The 24,496-nt window shown below is 52.6% G+C and overlaps 1 protein-coding gene and 1 long non-coding RNA gene across 6 annotated transcripts; one reads left to right on the forward strand and one right to left on the reverse strand.

The window, feature by feature from the left end:
• The first annotated feature begins 7,411 nt into the window (after positions 1-7,411).
• On the forward strand, positions 7,412-20,470 carry CIDEA (cell death inducing DFFA like effector a). Of its 5 annotated transcripts, XM_081561692.1 has the most exons (6): positions 7,412-7,969; positions 13,394-13,538; positions 14,390-14,536; positions 17,438-17,619; positions 18,347-18,459; positions 20,322-20,470. In XM_081561692.1, the coding sequence occupies exons 1-6, from the start codon at positions 7,932-7,934 to the stop codon at positions 20,390-20,392; spliced, it is 696 nt and encodes a 231-aa protein (XP_081417818.1). In that variant the 5' UTR covers positions 7,412-7,931; the 3' UTR covers positions 20,393-20,470. The 5 variants fall into 5 exon arrangements, with proteins under 5 accessions (XP_081417818.1, XP_081417821.1, XP_081417822.1 ...); XM_081561695.1 differs by lacking the exons at positions 7,412-7,969; positions 20,322-20,470 and adding an exon at positions 11,087-11,117 and having other exon boundaries at positions 13,365-13,538; positions 18,347-18,744; XM_081561696.1 differs by lacking the exons at positions 7,412-7,969; positions 20,322-20,470 and adding an exon at positions 11,476-11,578 and having other exon boundaries at positions 11,860-13,538; positions 18,347-18,744.
• Positions 19,531-22,735, reverse strand: LOC145534376 (uncharacterized). The gene is made up of 5 exons (XR_014074503.1): positions 22,586-22,735; positions 21,992-22,173; positions 20,651-20,994; positions 20,389-20,536; positions 19,531-20,226 (listed from the first exon to the last, which is right to left on the reverse strand). It is a non-coding gene; the product is annotated as an uncharacterized LOC145534376 (long non-coding RNA).
• Positions 22,736-24,496: the final 1,761 nt, after the last annotated feature.

Consider the following 24,496-nt stretch of genomic DNA (forward strand, 5'->3'; position numbering starts at 1 on the left):
CCTCCACAAGTGTGTCTCCTGTTTCCCCTAATGACCCCAAAATCCACAGGCCCTTTAGGGAAGTTGTTGGCACATTACCGCCCAGAGTCCGCACATGGTTTGTTGTCTGCCTGCCACTGCTGATGACTTCAGTCATTATCGCATCTATATTTAAAATCCAAGGTGGGGGTCAGACTGAAGAAAACCTAACCAAAACCAAACCTCTAAAATGCAATTGTTTTTGTGATCAGTTTAATGAAGAAAAGTATTTTCTTGGCCTTATTTTTTTCCTCTTTAGGAAGAGGAATTATATATAAGAACAATTCTAATGAGGACGTTCTCTGGCTGAACTTAAACATTCACTGAGGTTTAAGAATCAAGAAAGTTAGTCTTAGGACAGAGGAAGTTCCAGTCATGCTTAACTTTCTCCCTCATGTCCTAATTTGCCATCAACAATACTTACAGAGCGTTTAGAGCCGCCTGGCAGCTGCTGCCTCTGGCGCCTGAACTCTGGCGCTCACCCCGTATGATGACACAGGCCTTTTCACCAAACTGTGCCCAGAGAGCCCTCTGCAGACGCCGCGAAGCCTCACAACCTGGCACACTGGCTCCGTTTTGCCACCCGCCACCCTCCACTCACAGGGCAGGTGTGCTGGGCCCACTCAAAACCCTGGAGGATGGAGCCCAGGGGGTTTCCCGGGAAATCCCCTCCCTAGTCAATCCCCAGAGGGCTCATCTCCACCTGCCTTTGGGTTGCGGATTGATAAGTTTGTTATCTTTAGGAAGGAGTTTCCTTATCTGAATGGGGTGCCAGGTGAACCCCTGAAAGGTGCAATGGTCAAGGGCCTAGACACGTGAGGACTGGGGTCTCCTTTGGGGCTAAGAAGTCTCTCAACCCTGTACACAAAGACCTACCTTTGATACCCACAGGCTGTGTGGGGGTGTGGGGGCCTCAGCAGCTGGAGGAGGAGCCATTTACTGCTGTTGCAGCTGGGGGCTGGTCCCCCTTCCCATCCCTAGGGTGGAGACCACGTGCAGAGCCAGATAGGGTGAGGGTAGATGTGTGGGGCAAGAGGTTTGGACCCCCACTCCTGACCATCCAGGGTCTCGTCCCTGAGCCTTTGCCATCTCTCGACTTGGAGAAAAGCCTGAGTTTCTGCTCACCTGGCTCACTGCCTCAGCTTGATGCTAGCATGGGTGCCCGGTTTCTACTCTGGCTGCAACAGACTTCTAGTTGACAGTGAGGTCATTGCAGAAAAGGAAGGAAAAGGCCTGGGCCACCTGGCTTTATATTTTTAAAAACCATGTTGCCACATCTGTCCACCTATGTCCCCAGCGGCACTGTTCATAGTCGCCAAGAGAGGGGAGCCACCCCGGTGTCCATTGATGACCGATGGATGAATGGAGTGTGGTCAGGATGGTATGCAGCCTAAAAAGGAAGGGGATCCTGCCACCTGCCACCAGGTGGATGAGCATTCTGCTCAGTGAAGCCAGCGGACACAAAAGGACCAACACCGAGTGACGGAGCAGTCAAGTTCATGGAGACGGGGCCTCAGGGAGGGATGAGGGGTTATTGTTTGAAGGGTATGGGTCAACTTTATTTCAATAGAATTTTTTTATTAAAAAGGAATAAAGTGTATGGAGATTCCATTGTGCAAGGTGAAACATGCAGATCTATTGCGTGAGCATAGATGTACTTAACAGTATATAAGTAAATATACAGTATTTAAATATACAGCGTATCAGTAAGTATACTTAACAGTACTGAATGGTACACTTAAAATGGTTTAGATGGTAAAGTCTGTGTTATGTATTTTACCACAATTAAAATATTTTAAAATTACTTTTAAAATATGATGCCTACTTGTCTTACTGTTCTCTTTTTGCAGCATTATTTATGTATTTTATATCTTTACATCATTTTGTATTGAGGCATAGTTTGCATACAATAAATTCCACCACTCTGGTGTGTCCGGTTTTTGAGTGTTGACTATTCCAGTCTTTCACTATAAGTGTCATGTTAGTTGTAAGGTTTTGTTTTTTTGTTTTAGTTCAGGTGTAATTCACATACCATAAAAGTCTCAGTTTTAAATTTTACACTTCAGTGAAAGTTGCTCAGTCGTGTCCGACTCTTTGCAACCCCATGGACTATACAGTCCATGGAATTCTCCAGGCCAAGTGCGTAGCCTTTCCCTTCTCTAGGGGTCTTCCCAACCCAGGGATCAAACTCAGGTCTCCCACATTGCAGGCAGATTCTTTACCAGCTAAGCCACAAAGGAGTTTCAGATATTCACCAGGCTGTGTTACCATCACTACTGTCTAATTCAGAACATTCATCACCCCAGAAAGAAACCCCTGAACCATCAGCCATCACTCCCCACCCCTCTTCTCCCAGCCCCGGCAACCACAGATCTATTTTTTTCTCTACGGCATTGGCAGTTCTGGACATTTCTGGCTTCCTTCACTTAGAACAGTGTGTTCAAGGTTGGTTCATCTTGCAACAGGTGTCTGTCCGTCCTCTATTCTATAGCTGCAAACGGGTCCATTGTATGGATATGGCACATTCTGTTTAACCATTTGTCAACTGATGGATATTTTGATTACATTTCCACTTGTGATTTTGGGTAACATTGCAAAAATAATCATGTACAGATTTCTGTGTGAATATATGTTTTCGACTTTTTTTTTTTTTTGGAGTGTATATCTAGGAATGGGATTCCTGGAGCAATGGTAACTCTTTGTGTAACTCTGTGAGGAACTTGACAGACTGTTTCTGTAGCAGCTGCACCATTTTATATCGCCCAGCCATATATGAGGCTTCTGATTTCTTCACACTCTCGTCAACCTCTGTTATTTTCTATTGGTTTTTTATTTTCTGTTTTTGATATTTTAGCCATGTTAGTGGAGTTGAATTGGTCCCTCTATTGGTGTTTCTCTTCTTTTAAGAATCCTCCATAATTAAGTCTGTATATTTACACAGAAGCAACTGAAGAGCATTCTGAACTAGTTTTTTTTAAATAACTGTCCAGTTAATGTTTGAATTAGTAATTCATGTGGTTTAAGTTAAAAGGTACAAAATTCATGATGTACCCAAAAGCTAATAGATAAAAATTAAATTTCCTTTCTGTCTCTGTCTCTCATGTCTCCAGTGAGGCAAATCTGCTAACAGTTTTAGAGCAACTTAAAACAGGTTTTGTGTGACCCACCCTGGAGATGCTTATGGGGGCCAATGTGTGAGTATGAGTGTGAGTGTGTGTGTGTGTGTCACAGGTGCAAAGCACGGTCCACTATTATGAATGATTCCTCACTCCTAAGAATCCACCTAAGGCATTCATTACAAGCCACACCTAAGAACATTTGACAGGCCTGATTCAGGTCTGTCCTCCCCCATCACGTAATAGAGGTGATTGGTAACTGAGTTTTAAATTTATGCAGAAGTGATGATCTTTTTTCTTTGTCTTTTTGGCAATATTTATTGACTAGTTCATGGGATCTATATGCCAAATAGGCTTCCCAGGTGGCACTAGAGGTAAAGAACCCGCCTGCCAATGCGGAGACACAGGTTCGATTCCTGGGTCAGGAAGATGCCCTGGGGAAGGAATCCACTCCAGTATTCTTGCTTGGGAAATCCCATGGACAGAGAAGCCTGATCGACTACAATCCATGGGGTTGCAAAGAGTCGGACAAGATGGAAGTGACTTAGCATGTATGCACTTATAGGCCAAATGAGTTTCAAAAATTGCAGATTTTATAAGAAAAAGGTGGAGGGGCTCAGGAAGCTAATAATAATTTGGATACAATTTCTTTAAAAGCAAAAAAACCCAAAAACCACTTCATGTAGTATATCTGCTGAATGCAGTCTGTGGACAGCTGTGTTCCTGCTGCCCTTCTTTATCTTCGTCAGGAGGTTTAATATGATCTGCTCACGTGAAGATCCCACTCTCACAGGCTGGCTTCAGTGATAAAGGGGAAGGTGGCATCCTGGGTGCTCCCATAACGATGCAGAGCAGGTTCAGACCCATTAACACAATTTCGTTTTTTATGAAAGCCGCCCTCTTTCTGAATTCTTGACCACTAAATCAAGACACATCGTTTAATGAGTGCTTACATGCATGCGTGCTAAGTTGCTTCAGTCATGTTTAATTTCTTTGCAACGCTATGGACTGTAGCCCACCAGGCTCCTCTGTCCATGGGATTCTCCAGACAAGAACACTGGAGTGGGTTGCCATGCCCTCCTCCACGGGATCTTCCCGACCCAGGAATCCAGTCTGCCTCTCGTACGTCTCCTGCATTGGCAGGGGAGTTCTTTACCGCTAGAGCCACCTGGGAAGCCCAGTGCTGCTGCTGCTGCTGCTAAGTCGCTTCAGTCGTGTCCGACTCTGTGCGACCCCATAGATGGCAGCCCACCAGGCTCCTCCATCCATGGGATTTTCCAGGCAAGAGTACTGGAGTGGGGTGCCATTTCCTTCTCCAGTGCATGAAAGGGAAAAGTGAAAGTGAAGTTGCTCAGTCGTGTCCGACTCTTAGCGACCCCATGGACTATAGCCTACCAGGCTCCTCCATCCATGGGATTTTCCAGGCAAGAGTACTGGAGTGGGGTGCCATTGCCTTCTCCGGGAAGCCCAATGAGTGCTTAGGAATTCACAAAGTGAGAGCTGCAAACACGGACTCCGTTGACTGCTCTAATGTATCAATAAATCCTCCTGAACAGTCAAAACAGTCCTTTCACACTAGTCCTTTCTGTCTGGCCCATGCTGCAGGCAGGCTTGGGCTGCCCAACCTTGGAAAGACATGTGCTTAGTTCAGTGCTGTTTATACACATGAACAAAGGGAACGTGCTCAATATTCGGCGAGGGGAAATGTTGAATACAGCCTGTTATCTACGTGCGGTGATATGTATGCAGCGTTAGAGTCTGAAGTCGATCAGTGTGCATTAGACGTGACTGAGATGTGAAGCACAACACTGCATATAATACGTGTAATACAGTACCATCTGTGTAAACAGACCACATGCAGTGACACTCGTGTTGTGTGTGTATTTAACCACATAGAAATAATCCCATGGCAGGACTTAGGTCAAGTGAGGAGGCAAGCAGAACTGGTGACAGTGGTCTGGGAAGACCTCACCTTATCTGGAAGGTTTTTAATATAAACACCTCACAAGGACAAGGTGTTTGTGTTTTACTTACAGAGTTAAAGTTTCACTGAGACCTTTGTGGGAAGCGTCCGGCACCAGTTTGTGTACACGTGTTGTGGCCGTGCTGACCCAGCTCCACTCTGCCCTTCCGCCCATTTGGGAAAGACAAGGAATTAGCCCCAAAACACAGCCTTCTCTTGGCCCTTTCTCTGCAGAGAAGTCAGCAGAAAAGCACATCACCTTTGTTCCTACATTTGGAAGAAAAGGAAACGTCCACGCCCAGGAATGACACAAGCACAGGGAGAGGAGAGTCAGGCGGGTGGGGGCGGCGGGGCAGGCCCAGGGGTAGGGGGCAGATGAATCCTGGTCCCCAAAGAGGGGCTCCTCGGCCCGTGGACCCCTCAGAGGGCCTGGGTATAGGAGTTTCTGAGGAGACGCCGCAGTTTGCATTGATACTATATTTAAGGATCTTAAGCCCCCAAAGGCTGAGAACCGCTGCTCCAAGGTCTCAGTGAGCGTCATGGGCATGAGTTGTAAGTCAACCCCGGGGTCTTCACGCTGGCTACACAGACTCCGTGAGGTTGCGAAGTCCAGTCGGGAAGAGGAGGACTTCTGCTCCTAGTCCAGTTGGGGAGACAGTTGTCTCGACTGAGGGCTGTTGCACGAGCTCCTGCCCCTGTGGCCTCACATACAGCCTGACCTGCTGTCTCCCAGCCAGGCCCCGAGCAGGCGGGATGGCCAGTCCAGGGCCTCACCCCAGCCAGTGGCAGGGCTGGCACCTGGGGCCAGCTCCACCCATCCTGGCTGTGGTTCTTCTGTGTGCGGAATTCTGACTACACAGAGAAGCCTGCCTCGCTCCCAGACCTGCCTTCCTCAGCTGCGACTGGACCGTAGGTGTGAGTGGGCTGAGGCCCCGTCCATGGCACTGCTGTGCAGATTCTCCCCAACGTGGCTGCCTGGTGGGCACACCCCGACCCTGGCTCCTCCAGATCCCCCCATCCGCCGTGTCCTGGTGTGCCTCTGCCCTTCCTGAAACAGCACAGAACAGCCCCCACCACACACGGCCCACTGCCCTCACCTGGCTGCAACTCCAAAGTCCCTTCCAGGGCACTTTAAGGTGGAATTCACAACTTTGCCCCCTTTGTAATCGGCCTTCACGTGTTGCTGCTGCCACGGCATCTTGTTCACTCATTCGCTCACTAACAAGCCTTCACCCTCGAGGCCCCAGGAATGAGTCAATGAGCTGCACCTGCTGCCTGGTTGGTTCCATGTATGAGGCTCCTGTGAACCTGACCCTCGCTACTCCAGCCTGGGCCTGACACACCTGGACCTCAGGAATGGAGGCCGTGTATCCCAGGGTCTGGCGAGCTCGACTATAGACTGAACGTCAGGTGCAGTTGGGAGTCATTTTTATTTCTTTAGGAGAGGAAACATCACTGTTATGTGTAACAAAGTTCTGGTTTCTTCAGAGATGCAAGTTGAAGCATTTGGGGTTCAAATAAAAATGTAGATAAAAAACAAGCAATTATGTCAAAATATTAAAGGGTGGCTGAATCCAGGCACTGGGTATAAAGATGCTTGTGGCATGTTCTATAAGTCTTTATATTTGAATTTTTTTTGCAATAAAACATTCTTTTAGAGGCGAGTTGAATTGAACTGACTGGACCCACTGTCTCATTGTCAAGCTGCATGTCCAGTCAGGTGGGCTGCTCTGACAGAGTGCTGGACACCGATGGTTTATTATGAACAATAGAGTTTTATTGCCCAAGGTTCTGGAGGCTGGAAGCCCCAGATCTGAACCAGCAGGGCCCGGTTCTGGTGACACCACCTCCTGGTTCACGGCAGACTGTCCCTTGCCTGTGTCCTCAGGAGGCAGAAGGGGTGAGGGAGCTCTTTTATAAGGACATTAACCCCATCCATGGGGTAACTGGCCTCATAACCCAAGCACCCACCCCAACTCAGGCCCACCTTCTAAAGCTAGCACACTGGCCATTAGGAGGTCAGTACATGAGTTGTGGGGGGTATACAACATTCAGGCCACTGGCAGGGGCCGGGGTCCAGCTGGGGCTCTGGGCCCGAACCCCCGTCGTCCCCCAGGGCTGTATCCCCGCAGGCTCTGGGGAGGCCAGGACTCTGGAAGGAGATTGCTTTTGGCCCCACACTCCTCTCCGTTACACTATGAGCCTCGGGGCAGGACGTGTGTTTGTCTCTGAGATGAGGGAGGAGGAGGACGGGGAACTCGAGCAGCAGGGCTAGCAATGCAGGTCACGTGAGTCCGGTGACCGAGGCAGAGGTCAGGCGACAGCGCTCTGGGAGCCGGCTCCGCGCGGCCTGGCGGGCAGCGCGCCGACGGGGGCCAGTCACCCTGAGTTCAGGCGGCGCTGGACAGTGTCTGCCGGGTTTCTCCTTTCGAAGGGTCAGGGCCCCACCCCCTAACCCGCTCTAGAGAGTCGGCTTCGCAATTAGAGCCAGAACAGCTGACAGCCCGGCCCCTCTGCGGTCTGACCCCTTCGGGCAGCGGGGTACCTGCTCATCCCTTCCCACGTCCCGCGTCCCGCATCCTGGGCCGCACCCGCCCCTTCACTGCAGAGGCCGCGCTGCCGGCGTGACGATGTCCCCACTGATCCAACCGACAGGCCGACCGGCGACCCTCGAAGACCCGGGGAACTGCTGGGCTCCGGGTTGGCGGCGGAAAGGCTATCCGGTGCAAAGCTCCGCAGCCCGAGGGGCGTGGACCTGGGCGGGGCGAGCGGTGGCGCTTTAAGAGGCCGGAGCGCCGGCAGGCTGCCGGGGCGGGGGCTGACCCGACTGAGCGATGGAGACGGCCCGGGACTGCGCCGAAGCCCTGCTCAGGCGAGTGCCGCGCTGGCCTGCGCCCCCTGCGCTTCGCATCCCCCTGGTGCCCCTGCCCCCTCGGGGCCCCTCGTCTCCTCGCCCCCCTGGGCCCCCTACGCCCCGCGTCCCCCTGCGTCCCGCGTCCCCCTGTGCGGCCCTGCGCCCCCGAGCCCGCGCGCGTCCCCTCCCGGGTCTCCGGCCGCCCCCAGCGCCAGGTGCGCGGGCTCCGAGAACAGGTGACCGTGGTGAGTGCTGGAGCCGTATCTCTTGCCCCCGCGGGAGAAGACGAAGAGGGACCCAGGAGACCCCTGGCGCGCGCGGGGCCAGGCTGCTCCGGGTCCCCGACCGTGACGGGAGCCAGGGCGAGACGAGGGGCGCCAGTGGGACGCTGGGCGGCCTCGGGGTGGCCAGCTCACCTCTCAGGGCCGCGCGGGCTCCGGCGCTACCTGATGGCGCTGGCTGAGCTCCCGGGTTTGTACCGCGGAATTTGGGGGGAAGCAGTGATGCTGCCGCCGGGGCTGGGGCCGGGGATGCGGGGCAGTTGTAGAGGTGCTGGCGGATCCCGGTGCCTCCTCGCCCGCCTCCCATGCCCGGTGACCGAGGCCCCGCATCACTTTTCCTACTTGGGTTCGTCTTAATGTCCAAAAACCCAGCCCACTCCTCCTCTATAAAATCCTGACGATCCTGGTGGCAGTGACTGTAGATTTCAGGGAGGGTCATGCTTCTCTGAAGATTGTCAAAAGGCGCGGAGAAGCCCTTGAATGTTTTTTTTTGTTGTTGTTGTTTTTTAATTGAAGGATAATTGCTTTACAGAATTTTGTTGTTTTGTGTCAAATATCAACATAAGTCAGCCATAGGTGTACATATAAATGCAGGTTTTCCCAGGTGACTGGGGTGGAGGGATTGGGTGGGTGAGGGCATAGAGTGATCTGTGAGCTTCTGAACCTGGGTCCTTAATGGGAGCTTCCTGCCATACCCAGGGTTAGAGAGCTGCCACAATGGAAGGGGAGCTGTCTGGCTGGGGCTGTCTCTGTAAAATTGGGACCCCAGGAAGGTGAGAAACAGACTTTTTCATGCCTCTTCACTCATGTGGTTTAGGCCTAAAGGAAGGGCCCTGGGTTTTTTCCGGGTTTCTTCCTCTTCCTCCAACTCCACTCACAACCCTCCCCCGCCCCCAATCCCACTCCTGGGGTAACAAACGCTGACAGTTTGGAGTGCGTCCTCCAAACGTTTCTCCCAAGGACCTCTCCGAGGTCCTCTGGGCACTGAGCTGGTGGGCCAAGTCGTAAGGACAACAGGAGCATCAGCTCCTGGCTGGTGTGGCCTGGAACAGGAGGACAAGGCAAGACCTGCAGGATAAAGGCTGCCCCTGCCCTGGTATCTGACCCTACAGCACGATCCCAAACCCAAAACGTCTATGTGAGGAGGAAGGTCTTGCTTCTGAAATCTTGCTTCTGCACAGTTACTGTGCAGATTATCTCATGGGGAAGGACTGATCTGCTTAGCCAGCCCTGGGTGCAGAGCTCTGGGCAGAGGACCACCCTGGGGACACACGGTCTCCAGGTCCTGCTTTCATGCTGAGCTGCTCTGATTCATGGAACCCCACCTGCTTCTGTCCACCTGTAACACTTGGTGAAAGGAAAACTTTCATCCTCTGCCTTCCTTAAAGCTATATCCAGGCTACATAACACCCCTGGCAGGCAAGGTGACTGCTGGACTTCTGTTGCCTCTCAGTGGTCCTGGTAGAGTTTTCCTAACTCTGTCTTTTGTTAGTAAGTACCTGCATATTGCCAAGGCAGGAACCTAAGGTGTTTTTTTTTTTAACATCAGATGTGGGTAAGTGGTTAGTTTGTTCATTGTCGATGATCAGGAGGCCTTGGTGGTAATGGAAGCAGCCCAAGGTCTCCTGGCTCGGCTCCGGATGCCCAGGATGTCCATCCCCACACTGTGTGTTTGTTGCAGACACAGCCTGCTCTGACTTTGTGTCCTGGCAGCGAAAACACGCACACTGAGATAGTTACGGAGCTCATTTCCGTCACACTTTGTGCAGAGTAGCTGTTTGGTCCTCTTGCCTTGAACAAAGAACTCTAGGTTTTGAATAGCTGCCCTTTGGGACAAATTTGACCAGTCTTGTAGGTGACGCAAGGGAGGAATTGACTTTTCTACGGTTACTCCTTTGTGGTCTAAACTCTTATGTTAATAACATTCAAAGTGTATAGAGACTTCACGGCCGTGTGCTGGATGTGCCTTCTAGCCAAGCATTTTTTCTGCAGAGTTGGGGGGAGGCAGGGCTCAAGGCACAGTAGGAGTGGCCACCATCCCACCAGGGAGCTCCCAGTGGGGCCCCATGTCCCATGTGTTGCTTGTCGCTGGCCAGGCATCACTGGAGGGCAGGAAGCCTCTTTGGGGCCAACACTGCTCTGCTTCCTGCCGCAATGAGACCCCCCCATCCCCAAACACTGTCCCTCACCTGCTGTCTCTGCAGTTCTTGGAAGCCCCGCCAGGCCTGATTGTTGCTTTCCAAGGCCTGTCCCTTCTCTGCCATCCCACAGCTGGGGTTGCACTTCCTTTCCAGCACTGTCCTGTCACCTGACTGTGGGCACAGAATCTGTCTGAGCTTTATCACTTCCCGTGGACCCTCCTTGTCCACCCGACAACCTGTTCCTGGGCCCCCTGCTCTCCCCCAGCGCTTCTAGAATAAACACCAGTTTAGAGGGCAGCCTAGAAAGATGCCATCTTATGACCTGGAGGCCCAGCTTTGCTCCACTGCAGTGGAGTTCACATCCACAGTCAGCCAGTGCCTGTCGCTTTATTTCCCGCCTGTGTGTGTGAAGTCTCCTCATTCCCTCCGGGAAAAGGTAGACTTCCCTGTCCCCTCAGTTCTAGGACCTCTGTCCCTCCACAGTTTTCAAGAACCTTCCTTGAAATCTGACTTCTCTTATCTTGATTTCCCTGAAACAATATTATTTCCTTGAAGAAACTGTTTCCTTGTTTTTCCGTGTCCTGAGCCTTTTCCCTTCCAGTTTCATGGGATCACCTGCACCTTCCTGGCAGTTAGAGGGTGGCCAACATGACGTGTCACCAGAAGCTGGATTCTGAGACTTCTCAGTGCTTCTGGGACAATGTCACTGTAGGAGGTTGGGGGGGCGGGGCTGGTTGATGGCCAGTGACACAAATGATCCCACTAAGAGGACCAGACTGAGTTGGATTAATGTGTTGCTTTGTTCATGTGGCTGGTTGAGCCCGCTCTCCACTTAGCTGGGGCAGAGTAAGCACCTGGTGTTGGTTGAGCCAGTTGAGTGTACCTAAGCCTTTTCTCAACACTGACCCAGTTCTTGGTTGGGAAACGTAAGGTCTAAGGACAGCAATAACTGGACGTCCTCCTTCATCACAACTGGCGATCTCAGAGCAGTGAGGACGGAGGCCAGGGCTTGTCTGGTCAGAAGTTAGAAGACAATGAGGGCTTTGTGATGGCAGAGCGAGGTCAGCAGATCACTGGTGCTCACAGAGGTGCAAGAGTCTGCAGAGATGAGGAGATTCGGGCCGTGACTAACTGGGTCAGAGCTGTCGGACCCACAGTGTAGGCTGATCCCCACTGATCCCCCGGGGCCAGGGCTGGGTTCTGAGGTGTGAACTTCGTCCTATTTCTCTGGTTGAGCCTGAGCCTTTCGTTTCTCAGGAACAAAGGAATGACTCTGGGGGGAGGGAGGCTCTTGCTGGCAGGCCCTGGGCTCTCCTGCACTAGTGGAGGGTTTCACCAGGGGACGGGAGGGTGGGAAGGGCATTCCCCCCACCCCGACCCTGGCGACCCTTCCTTCTGCCCTGAGCATCACCCTCCACACTCGACTGTGATGTGAGCTTGTGTCCTGATCAGGCAGTGAACCTGTTCCTTTCTTTGCTCCTTACAGCGAGCTCGTTTTCGATCACGTTGAGAACAGAGCTGGGTTCCAGCTGTAAAGCATCATGTGGATTATCCTCATTGCCCTGTCTACCGGGTTCCCCAGGAGGGAGGGCACCAAGCAACTTTCCTGCAGCATCACCCTGGCAGACGTGGGCCCCTGGTTGTTGTGTTGTGTAACTGAGGAGCCTGTGTAGTTCCCCGGAATGGGGGCAGAGGTCCGGAGGCCATGTGCCAGGCACTCCACTGGGTTGGCTCACGCCTGGACTCCCTCACTGGGCTGGCCTTGGTCTGGAGGAGAGCTACGTAGGGACCAGTGACCAGGCCCAGTCCCCTTGCAGCTGTTGTGCTGGACACAGGCTGGGTGGTGACCCTGGAGAGGAGCCAGGGCTGTCCTCCTGGCGGGCAGCTCTCCCTCTCCATCTCCAGCTGATGTTTATTGCTTAAGATGAAGTTCAGAAAGATTGTTTATTAACTGGGTGACCTTGAGAAATCACTCTGAGCCTTGACTTTCTTACCTGAGAAATGGAGTGATACTTTCCTTGTAAGGTTGTAATGAAATTAGTTGATATATTTTAAAAGCCAGCATGTTGCTAGCCATGGCAGGTGCTCAGATGCCTTCAGTCACAAGGCACAAGCCTTGATGCCAGCCAAATAAGCTTCAGACCAAATCCTTGCTGGCAGTCTAGGTAAAGAGGCTGTGGCATGGGTTCCGGCGTATCAGGGTGGGGGAGCGGCTTCCCATACAGCACCAGGCATTTCTAAGATGCTGGTGGGGTGCCCAGGGATTCAGCTCAGTCTCAAGCCTATCTACCCAGAGACAGTGTCTGATCCCACAGGATGTGGGCTCAGCCCCACAAGACTGCCCCCTGCCTGCACTTCAGATGCCAGTCACAAGTCCAGGTTGTCACCTTTGTCTGTAAGGAAAATCCAGTCTAATTGGAGATATAAAATATAGATAGATAAATGACTGACATATGCAGAGATGTGTATGAAAGTGAAAGTGTTCATCACTCAGTCATGTCGCACTCAGTGTGACTCCATGGACTGTAGCATGCCAGGCTTCCCTGTCCATGGAATTTTCCAGGCAAGAATACTGGCTGGGTAGCCATTTCTTCCTTAGTCTTACTGTACAAATCGGTAACTGCTTGTGTGTGTGCCTGATTCTTTACATCTGTTCAGCTGGTCCATGGCCTCAAGAAATCATTTGCTTAGGCTTTTCAACTCTAAAGCCAATGTTTGCAGAATATTATCCTCATTTCTCCTTTGAGTTTGGTCCCTTCACCTTTCCTTCTCAAACAGTTACTGCAAGGGCCTTGAATGTTCTGATAAAACAGGTGTGATGACACTGTGTTTGTTAATTTTATATATTTGTTTGTTTCTCGGGTACCAGGTACACAATTTCTAATCATCCCGAGCCATTGACTTCCTTTCTTTAGGTGCAAATATTAACCTTGTCTTATTTCTGCATACTTTAAACCTCTCTTTAAAGACTCTTCTTTAAAGTAAGCTCAGCTGGCTTTCACTTGACCCTTCCTTTCCAGGCCCCTGACGTTTATGGGGTCGCAGACAAGGAAGGTGCTGTTCACACCCCTCATGCATCCCGCTCGCCCCTTCCGTGTCTCCAACCATGACCGAAGCAGCCGCCGAGGGGTGATGGCCAGTAGCCTGCAGGAGCTCCTCAGCAAGGTACCCCCATCAGCCGCAAGGGCCCCCAACTCACAAGGTCTCGGGGACAAATCAGTGCAAGACAGGGAGCTTGGGGGAGCCTTCTGGGGTTAAAGGGAACATTGCTGTGTCCCTGTCCCATACAGGACTTAGGTACAGAGATGAGAGCCCTCAAAACAGCCATTAATTGGGAATTCCTTGGTGGCCCAGTGGGTAGGACTCTGAACTTTCACTGCAGTGGGCCAGGGTTTGATCCCTGGTCAGGAAACTAAGATCCTAGAAGCCCTGTGGTATGGTCAAAAATAAAAAGAAAATAAAAATAAATTTTAAAAGATAAGAAGGAAACAACCATCATTTGATAATGTGGCTTTAGTTTCTTGACAAGGGAGAATATAGGAGGCACAACTTTAGAAATCTGGTTTTTGTTATAAAGGCCGGGGACCAATTGTTCTTAATCTAAAACAGTGTCCTCAATTACCAAATAAGGAAGAATTGTAGACTTTCACCAGAGACAGGACCTGAGCATCCAACACGCTGTCTCTGAAGCGACAGAGACACGGCTCTCTAAGCATCATGGACACAGGGTCATTCTTTTTTTGTCCAAATAAGCAAGACATTTTAGAAACTGAATATTGTTCACTGTAATTCCTTACCTCACAATGTTGAAACCTTTGAAGAAGTTAGGTCCGTTCAACTTTTCAACTTCTCTTTTCCAAGCAAAGTCTGAGTTGTAGACACCAGCCAAGGTACATCTTTACCATTTAGATCCTCAAAGTCAGCCAACACTTCGGGGACTGTGACTTAATCATCCACTGATGGATCCAAACAGAGTCATTTCACCTGGTGACGCTGGTGTGTTCCGTCTGACCTAGACCCTGGATGCGCTGGTGGTTGCCAGCCAACTGGTCACCTTGGTGCTGGAGGAGGATGGCACTGTGGTGGACACAGAGGAGTTCTTCCAGACCCTGGGGGACAACACACACCTCATGGTCCTGGAGCAGGGGCAGAAATGGACACCGGTAAGTGCGTTATTTGGGCGGCAGCTGGGCAGGCTGCTCACCTGGGTAAGTGCGGTCCCCACTTGGGGTTGACCGGCTCACTTTCTGAATACTTCCTCTGTGTTCACCCAGTAACTGGATCTGCTGCCCTCCAGGGATGCTTCTAAGTGTTTCTAGGAAACTGGGCGTCTTTGCAAACCTGGGCTGTGTGGTTTAGAGCCAGTGATTCTGAGGGTCAGGCTTCGGTCAGTGAGGAGCTGCAGACCCTGTTAGGGCGTGTGGATCTGACCTGGACCTCAGGAGGCAGCAAGATGACACAGCCGGTGAAATTAGAGAGGTATGTGAGGGTGTAAACACAGTGAGTTAGACAAGCAAAGAAGTGGCATAAAGGGTTTTATTTCTGAGAAAACTATAGATTATAATCTTGAAAAACATTCCCACCATAAAACACCTAAACGTGCAAAGCATAATATTCAAACATCTTTTTGTATGCCTAACTGACCTTCCCTGGTGGTTCAGATGGTAAAGAACCTGCCTGCAATGTGGGAGACCTGTTTTTGATCCATGAGTCAGGAAGATCCCCTGGAAAAGGGAATGGCAACCCACTCCAGTGTTCTTGCCTGGAGAATCCCATGGACAGAGGAGCCTCGTGGGCTACAGTCTATGGGGTCACAAAGAGTCGGACATGACTGAGCGACTAACACAACTGACCTTCAACAAGGGGAAATCCTCAGAGGCCAACATTCTATGGCAACCAGAATCCAGAGGCAGAAGCAGGTGCCGAAGTTGGTATCTCCCCTCTGGGCAGCCAGTGACCCCAGCGCTGCTGGAGGCTGGGCAGATGGCTGCCCACCGCTCTCTCCCCAGCATCTGGCCTCAAGCTTCCCCCTGAGTCTTTAGAGTCTGCGACCATCCGAGCTGAGTGTAGTTTACAGAGACCAGGGACAGAGATTATCCACTGATGCTCATGACCCAGCTGGTTCCTCCCTCCAGCCCCCATGACCCACATCCTCATCCCCAGAACCCAGGAACGTGTCACTTTACATGGCAAAGGGGAGTTGGTGGGTGTGATTGCCTTAAGGATCTTCACAGGGGTGATGACCCTGGATTACCTGGTTGGGTGGTCATCACAGGTCCTTGTAAGAGGGACACAGGAGGGCCAGCGAGGGTGGAAGCAGGGAGCAGTGACAGGAGGATGGGCCAGGGGCTGAAGGACATGGGTGGCTCTAGAGCCAGGACAGGAAGCCCCAGCAGGACAGCCCATAGTTCATTCTGCACCCCCGAGCCCCAGAACTGTCAGAGCATCTGTATGCTCACTCAGCTTGTGGCCATTGGTCCTATAAGCCCCAGGACGCTAATTCAGAGGGGAAGGGTCTTTTCTGTTTGTTCTGTGAGATGCTCTTCTACTTAATGGGGATGTCAGTTGCCACATGACAGGTTGAAGCCCCCATGTGGTAGGCATGGCAGTGGGCACTGAGCTGCGAGTCAGGGTGGTGACAGGAGGCAGTGGATGAGAGTGGCACCAAAGTGACGGTTCCCGGGGGAGGGATGTTTCTCCATCTGGCAACAGTCTGGTTAATGTGAGTCTTACACGGGGTCCTACGTGTCTGGACCGCCTTCCTTCAGAGGTCGGAGGTCCTGCCCCATTTGTAGGAGTTTCTCAGCCAGGCCACTTGGATTTGACTTGGACAGAACTTCCCAGAAGTAGCCACCAGGGGTCTCCCTTCTCAGTCCAAAGTTTTGGTGCCCATCAATCCCCCTGAGGCATCTTGGGGGAGCGGGGGATGACGGAACCCTCCCCCCCCACCTCACCCCCCTGCCACCACGGTTAGATTCTGAGTTTGGGGAGGCATCTCGATTCTGACTCAAGACTGAAGATGCTGGCAGAGTGAGATCAAAACTTTCATGCTTCAGAGAGGAGCTGTGTTTGGAACCCGCTGCCTTGAGTCAATTTTTAATAACATTTCCTAAACAATAGATCCACCTCCTCTGAGGCAGCAGGACCTTGTGTGTGTTAGTTCCTGGGCTGGGACAATCATGTGTCCAAGTTTGGGGGTGGGGAGAGAAGAGAGGTAACAACAAGAAGAGTTTAGCTGCTTTTAGGGGAGTTTACAGTTTAACTTCAAATTTGCTAGACTTTTGTCAGTGAATTTAACACTCAGAGCCTCAACCACTCCCAGGTCCCAAGGTTTATGAAAGTCATTTCTCTGTTTGAATCGTGTGCACTACAGGACTGTGTGTGCAGCAAATCCCCTAGAAGTGTGCCCAGGAAATGGCCCTGGGACAGCTTTGTTCTCTCCTGTTTTTTCTCAAAGCTTCTGCAGGAAGACCATGTGAAAAGGCTGTTTATAAACCTGGAATTTCAGAGGTCTCTGACCTCTCCCAACCCCAAGGGTCTCAAGTGGACTGAGAGTGAATTTGATAAGTGTCCCCAAGAGGTCAGCCTTCCTCCAGGGCAGGAACTAGAAATCAGGGGACAGCCCTCACACCAGCCCTGGTTGGCCATAGGATTCTGGCATTTTCCGTGGCCACCTCTCATATGGTGGAATAGTATGCCCGCTGGTCAAGTGGACTGTGATGCGGTCATGGGCCTGTCCACATCACCAGGTGGCCGCAGTGGCCTTGGGGGACCAGGGTGAGTGCATGTCCACCACAGATCACTGGCACAACTGTCCACTGAGCCCTGGACCCTGAGGCTACACCACACTCACCCCCAGTCCCTGAAGAGAGCTGCTGGAGGAGATCACTTCTTATGGGCTTGGACCCTGTGGCCGCATAAGCATACTGGTTGGCTGAAAACATTCCTCAAATAGTTAGCAGTTTATTCACGCTCAGATTTTAAGCTGACAGGTAAACCCAGCACTGCAGGCCCTGCAGGTGGCAGCTGGAATGCACATCAGCTTCTGCCCTCCCCACCCTTAGGCTAGCAGCCCCACCCCAGCCCGCCGGCCGGCTCAGAGACGGGGCATCGCAAAAGTCACCTTCGACTTGTACAAGCTGAGCCCCAAGGATGTCATTGGCTGCCTCAATGTGAAGGCCACCATGTACGAGATGTATTCCGTGTCCTACGACATCCACTGCACGGGGTTCAAGGCCATGCTCAGGTAACGTACCCGGGAAGGCAGGGTCTGGACACAGCTACTGCCCTTCCCCAGCCCCTTGAGCCCTGGCCCGACTCGCACTCATGTTGTCATAAAAACATGTCACACCACAGACTTATTCAGAAAACTGAGACTTGAGCCAAAATACATAGTTTTCTCCAAAGACCGTTAAGTCCAAAATGGAATGAAAACCCTATGTAAGAAATAGAAGAACCAAATTCCTTTTTAAAAACTAGGGTCATGCATTTAAAACCTTATTTCTCAGCAATGAGGGCTAAATCCAGACCCAAGGAGATTCTGACCTGGTTGTGCTGTGTGTGCTAAGTTGTTTCGGTCATGTGTGAATCTTTGCGACCCCATAGACTGTAGCCCACCAGGTTCCTCTGTCCGTGGGATTCTCCAGGCAAGAATACTGGAGTGGGTTGCCATGGCCTTCTCCAGGGGATCTTCCCAATCCAGGGATCACACCCAGTTCTCATGTATTGCAGGCCGATTTTTTACCGCCTGAGCCACCAGGGAAGCCCAAGAGTGCTGGAATAGGTAGCCTGTTCATTCTCCAGGGGATCTTCCTGAGCCAGAGATTGAACCCAAGTCTCCTGTGGCTCCTGCATTACAGGCAGATTCTTTTCTGCTGAGCATCATGGATGCTCCTGGTTGTGCAGAGTAGCCCCCAAACCTCAATGAGGACTCGCACACATGGTTCTGTTACCACTGACTCCCTCTCTTGCAGGAGCCTGCTGCGGTTCCTGTCTCATGCTGCCCAGGTGACTGGCCAGTGTCTTGTCCACATGGGCACCTACATGCTCCGAGTGCTGGCTGAAACAGAGGAGCAGGCGGTGCCTGGCTCGCGCCCTCGGCGAGGGATCAAGAGTGGATAGGGGGCACACCTCAGGGGTCAGCCAGCCTTGACCCAGCCGGTCTCTCTCGGGGATGAATTTGGAAAATGCTGTGTTCCCACCATGTATCACCTGCTCAGGAAAGAAAAGGGGCCAGAGTGACTGTCAGGGACTGGGCAGGGGTCCCTGGGGTGGTGGTCCCTGCGGTGGGGGCTAGGATGGCAGGATCCAGGGCCTACACAGTGCCTCCCACTCCACAATAAACCCATCAGGAAAGCTGCTATGATACAGGTATCTCTTCCTCCTGTCTCCTTCATCTCAGGAAGTTTCACAGACGTCTGAATCAACCAGAAACTCTCAGCTAACAAAGGCAATCGCTCTTAAGTCTCCATCAGGAGCCGGTGTCGCGGGAACAGGAGGGTCAGACGTTACTGGGGGTTTAACCCGGCTCCTAGGAAAGCCTGCAGGCCGCAGTCTTCGGAGAACAGGCTGCTCTGCCAGCCCTATCCTGAACATGAAGCTGCTGGAAATGGGTACTGATCAGGGTGGGCGTGGCCGAGTCAAGTGGGACCCCAGGCCCCAGGCCCCAGGCCCCACCACGGGGCTTGGGAGGGGGTAGTGCGGCTCCCCGGAGAAATGGGGTGGGGGTGGAGGCTGCTGGACCAGGGGACCCGCACTTGCCAGGTGCCTTCATTCTGCGGTTTTCCTCCTGAGAACTGCTGGCGTGGAGGCCTGGACCCTCCTGTCTGAAGGCTCAGAACAGGGGGAGACTCACGGCTCATCCCAGAAGCTCACATCCGCTCGCAGTCAGACCCCTGGGCCCGGACTCGTGCCCCGCCCCCATCCTCCCATCGCATCCCGGAGCCCCTCCGTCCCCTGCTCCGCGCCCACCGGACCTGACTCCCACCCTTTCCATTTCACACGCGGAGCAGCCGGCCCGGCTGCCAGGACCTCAGGCGGGGGATAGGGCGGAATGGGAGGTCGATGGGGGGAGGAGCAGAGGTAAAGGAATTGCCGCCGTATTCCTGGAAGCACAGCCTCTTTTTTAAAACTCAGCAAAAAGAAAGAAACGCAGGCATTTCAGGGTCCCATCCTTCTCGCTGATAGGGGAGACGCCACCCCGCCCGCGGGCTCGCTGCGCGCTTCCCTTACAAGGAGCGTGGCTGGAAGCCCTTCCCCACGGTCCGGGCGGATGGAAGGGGCGTCCCCAGGGCTCCTGGGGCGAGACGGCGTCCGGCTCCCAGCACCTCCGCCAGGGGCCGCTGCTGCCTCCGCGGGTGAGACGGCGTCACTTCCCGGGGATTCGGCCTCCAGGAAAGGGACGGCCTCACTTCCAAAAAAGGAATTTTCACTCCGCGCCCGGTGCCTTGACTCAGCCGCCGCCTGACTCAGCGCCCTTTCCTCCACGTCCATGGCTCCCGGGCTGTTCTAGGGGACTGGCTGCTGGCCAGAGCGTCTGATCCGCACACGCGGTGTGTGTGGGGGTGGGGTGGGGGCGTGCTCTCCCTCCCCCCAGCCCATCCCACCCCAGCGCCCAGACCGGCCTCAGGGCTGCAGAGGTGGAGGGGGCCGGACACCATGTCGCCCTGAGCGGTCCTCACGACACACGCAGCATCCTCTGGACAGTCGCGGGCAGGGCAGGGTCCCAGCTGTCCGGCTGTCACCACCTGCTGTGGGATTCCTCGGGCTGCTGCTGCCCGCCAGGCCTGGCCCAGGATGCAGATGGCCGCATAAAAATAGTCAGGGGCCTCGAGGTACCACTTTGCCGGCTGTTCTGTTGAGCGGAAGCCAGATGAGAGGGTGGGGAGGGCGGCTGCATCAGAAGTGGGCAGCGGGGAGTGTGGGTGGGGTGTTCACCCGATAGGAAAGCCTTGCGACCCCTAGCCCTCCGGGGACGGTTCTCCTGTTCATCACTTTCCAATCAAGCACACTGCACCTGAAACGGGTCGTGTCAGCAGAGCCGCGGGGTGCTGGCCCACCACCAGAGTCAGAAAGCCAGGGTCCAGGCAGCGGTTACCGGTCCGTGAAGCCAGGGGAAGACGTTCGACCAGCAGCGGTTGTACCTGAGCCAGCACACCTCGGAACTAGAAGAGGGTAGGCTTCATGTTCAGTATTCTAATCCCAGTAAAATGAACTTAAAAAATAAAAGAAGCTGGAGTCAAACGTGTGGCTCAGGACGAGTTGCTTGACTTCCTTACCTGTGCAAGTGTGGATGCACCTGCCTGGACAGGATGGTGGGTGAACTTGTCAGCCCCTCCCAGGACTGGGACAATGGGCACAGACCTCTGTCTCTCCCTGGAGTGGATGAGTGGGCCAGGGAGCAGGTGTCTGGGGTGGGAGTGGGGGGCACACACACATTTAGCAGAGAAGGGCCACAGCGTGGGGTGAGCTGCTGGGGTGGGTGGGGAGGGATGCTTTCTGAATCTGGGGCCAGCGGGCCTGTGGGCGCGGCTGCCATCGCATTCCTGACGACAGCTGGGACAGCTGGGGGGAAGGGGGAGCTGGCTGCACTGTTTCTGGCTTTCCAAATAGAAGGGTTTTCCTGTTGGAGAAGAAGTAATAAGAATTCACATGGCTTTGCATCAGTACACACCTTCTCTCAGGCGCCCTCCCGGCAAGCTGGTCAGCAGAGAAAGCCGCCCACCCCTGAGCAGCGGAGGAGGAAAGGCAGGCCGGACTCCTCCCCACATGCCCTCTGCGCCCACCACCCCTGCAGAGAGCAGTCAGGATTAGCCGCAAACCAGCCTGAGTTGTGGGAAAGGAATTCCGGCAAATATCTGGTGCATCAGAATCAGTTGTGACGTCGTTATGACTCTTTTCAAAGCACCACCTGAATTTATATTTAACTCGGAGAAAATTGGTGGTGGAAACCTCTTTGCTTAGGGAGATGTTATTCAATTCTTCTTCATTTCCCATTGTAATATTCTGGGTCCCCTCTTTCAGAAAAGGAAAGTCCCTTGAGGCTGTGAAATCTGTGTGTGTATTTTCTTCCTTCACTTATTACTACTCAGTTAAGTCATGTGCTGAGTATGACTACAGGCAAGAAGTCCAGTCTCCAACCTGAGGAATTTACAACCCAACCCAGGAGGTGAGCCTTGGCAGCTTGGTGGGCGCTTGGTGGGCATGTGGCATTCACGGTTGCTGAGACATGGAGGAGGGGCAGATGAGAGCTGGCTCTGAAACTCCTGCTGGAGGAGGGGGAGGGAGGTGAATCACATCCAACTGGAATCTGGGACCAGAACAAGGGCCCATCAGAACAGCCCACCTGCAGTGGGGACGATTCAGATTAACTTAATCCAATCCGCAGGCGTAAGCAGCACAAAACCAATGATTCTCATTTGTGCTTTTAGTTGTGAAAGTGCAACATAGCTTTAAATATCTTTCCTGACAGCTTCTCACCACACAGCAGCCCGGTGGGTGATAAGAGGGGCTGGAGGAGAAGACAATCAGGTCTAAAGGATCCAGAGATGTGCAGGGGAGGAGCAGGCAGGCTGCAAGCTCGGGGGTGGGGGTGAGGAGGTGGCCTGAGGGTCTCTTACAGACAGGAGGATGGGGGTCCCCAAGGTGGACAGAGCTTGTTGTCAGCGGTCCAAGGCCCAAGCAGAAGACACAGCAGGGAGAGTTGGTGGCCGAGGATGGCAGGAAACAAGAAGTGGTGGCTTCACAGGGAGGGGCTCGGCCAGACTCAAGAAGCCTAACAGACTCAGGCTGGGACCCACAACTGCATCCAAACAACAGAAAAATGGTTTCATGACTGGGCCCAAAGGTCAGGACAGAGTAGGGACATACAAAATTAAGTCTTTTTCCACCAATGAGACCATAAAGCAAGGACAACTAATCAGTGGATGTGATTTCTGGCCTATAACATTTATCACAAAAAAATGTACCCTGGTGTGAGTACAAATGCTCATGGGATTCATCACCCACAAAGCACTGGAAACTACTAGTTGACCTCTGAGTGTGCAGGTGGTGGGCAGGGGTGCTTGGGCATCCAAGGGAACCCCACCTCCCTGGTCCCTGGTGCAGAGGTCCAGGGCCTCTGCCCCAAGACTGCTTGCATCAGCAGCTCCTCTGCCCTCCAGGCTAGAAGTCAAGGCCAGAGGCGCCCAGCCCGGATGGCACCCACAACTTACCAGGACTGGCTGGTTGTGTCAAGCAGCCGGCCCTGCCCATGCTGTCCTTGGGGGCTTTGCTCTTCCTGTGAAGACAGGTCCCGTCAAATCCTCCATTGGCCATGTCTCCACAGGCCTATGCTCTCACATGCTCATGGACAGCTTTTCCCCATCATTTCTTCCTTAATATTAACATGAAAATATCTCTAAATTGTTTAACAGTAAGCATGATGGTGCTTGCTATTTGCTGCTAACTCATGGCATTATTGTCATTGTTATTTTTTGTCTGCACAGATGTTCCTAAAACCTCATGAGGATTATAGGATTATACACCTAATTGTTGTTCAGTCACTCCATCATGTCTGATTCTTTACGACCCCACGGACTGCAGCAGGCCAGGCTTCCCTATACACCTAACAGTGTTCACAACACAGTAAAGACTGTTGAAGAAAATAGGGAGTAAATCAATGAATCATCATTAATTACTCAAATAGTATCCCACCACCAGAGCAGGCAGAACCCAGCACCTGACCTCAGCAGCTTTGCTGCAAGTGAGTGGGTCTGAGGGCCAGGCGGGTCCTAGGGACAGTTCCCGTGGAAACACATGGAGCATCTTCTCTGTGCTTCCCATCCCTTCAGCATGGTGCTGTGTCTGCCCTCCTGTGCCTTCTTCCCTTTCCTCCTCCTGCCCTCTTTTTCTCTCCCTCAACTAAAAGGTGGAACTTACTGCTTATTCTGTGACCTAGGTCAATATTTTATTTTGTATTTTTTTTTACTGGGTAGATCACTGGTTTATTATAAAAGGATGTTATTCAGGACAGTCAGATGGAAGAGGTGTTCAGGGCAGGGCACAGGGAAGGGGCACCAGTTCACCAATCGAGAAGCTCTCCTGTTTTTAAATAAAAGAGTATATATTAACATTTCTCCATCCTACACACACAAACAACTACCTTCCAAATCACGTGATCACTTAGATCAGTTTCCATTTTGCTTAAACGTAACCTGAATTTTTTAGAGCCCAGCGGTCCCAACCAAGCAAGCAAGGCTGTCTCCTACAACCCTGGACAGAGAGGCCAGCTCTCCGTCAAGTGCCTGCTTTGTGCCCAATGACGGGAGAAGGCTTTCCACACCCCCACCATCTGCCCAGCGGCCCTACAAGGCTGCAGCTACAGCTGTGTCCCCATGTGGGAGGGCTGAAATGAGGCCCACGTGCCAGACCACAGACTCCCTGAGGTCCTGACCATTCTTAGTGGCGAGTTCTGTGCCCCAAGGAGAGAACACCAAAAAGTCACAGATGGGACAGAGAATGAAGGGAAGCCACGAGGGACCGTCCTTATGCAGGGGACACAGATGAAAGGGTGGGGGGGGTGCTGGGCAGAGCTGGCAAGAGAGCCCCCCACTCTGGTGCCATCCTGTGGCTCCCAGGCCACCTCTACCTGGAGGGGCTCTGGCCCCCACTACAGGTGAAGGCCTCCCTCTGAGGGGGTAACACTGGGGCTAAGGAGAGATGGCAGGAAATGTGTTCAAATGTTATTAACCAATGATGTTTGGGGGTTGGATGTTGTCTTTTGTTAGTTTTCAGTCTTTTCCAGCTTTTCAGAAGCTAGTCTGTGACTCCCTGTTTTTAAAAATGGTGGTAAAACCACATCACCTGAGATGCACCACAGTGGCCATGTTTAAGTGTTCAGTTCATCCACATTGTTGGGTACAGGTCTCCAGGACTTCTCATCTGGCAAAACTCATCCCTTAGTCTTTAATGGGAAAATAATATCAAGACTATTTTAGAAATATTACCTGCCCATAGCTAGGCCTAAAAGCTGCCAGGCCTCAGGAGGTTTAAAGGCCCGGGTGAAGGCGTGTCTCCTCACCTCCCCCCACAACCCTCACCCTCCAGAGCTGGTCTCCCTGGGCAGCCCCTGGACCCCCACCCCG

Source organism: Giraffa tippelskirchi, chromosome 14 (assembly GCF_054371585.1).
Source record: "Giraffa tippelskirchi isolate mGirTip1 chromosome 14, T2T-mGirTip1v1.2.pri, whole genome shotgun sequence".
NCBI lineage: Eukaryota > Metazoa > Chordata > Mammalia > Artiodactyla > Giraffidae > Giraffa > Giraffa tippelskirchi.

What these genes read in the sequence shown, in the direction of transcription:
- CIDEA (XM_081561692.1), top strand. Translation starts at nt 7,932, where the DNA reads ATGGAGACGGCCCGGGACTGCGCCGAAGCCCTGCTCAG. An exon ending in AGGGGCAGAAATGGACACCG is followed by an intron (nt 14,537 to 17,437) that starts GTAAGTGCGTTA and finishes CCCCACCCTTAG; the next exon opens with GCTAGCAGCCCCACCCCAGC. An exon ending in GGGTTCAAGGCCATGCTCAG is followed by an intron (nt 17,620 to 18,346) that starts GTAACGTACCCG and finishes CCTCTCTTGCAG; the next exon opens with GAGCCTGCTGCGGTTCCTGT.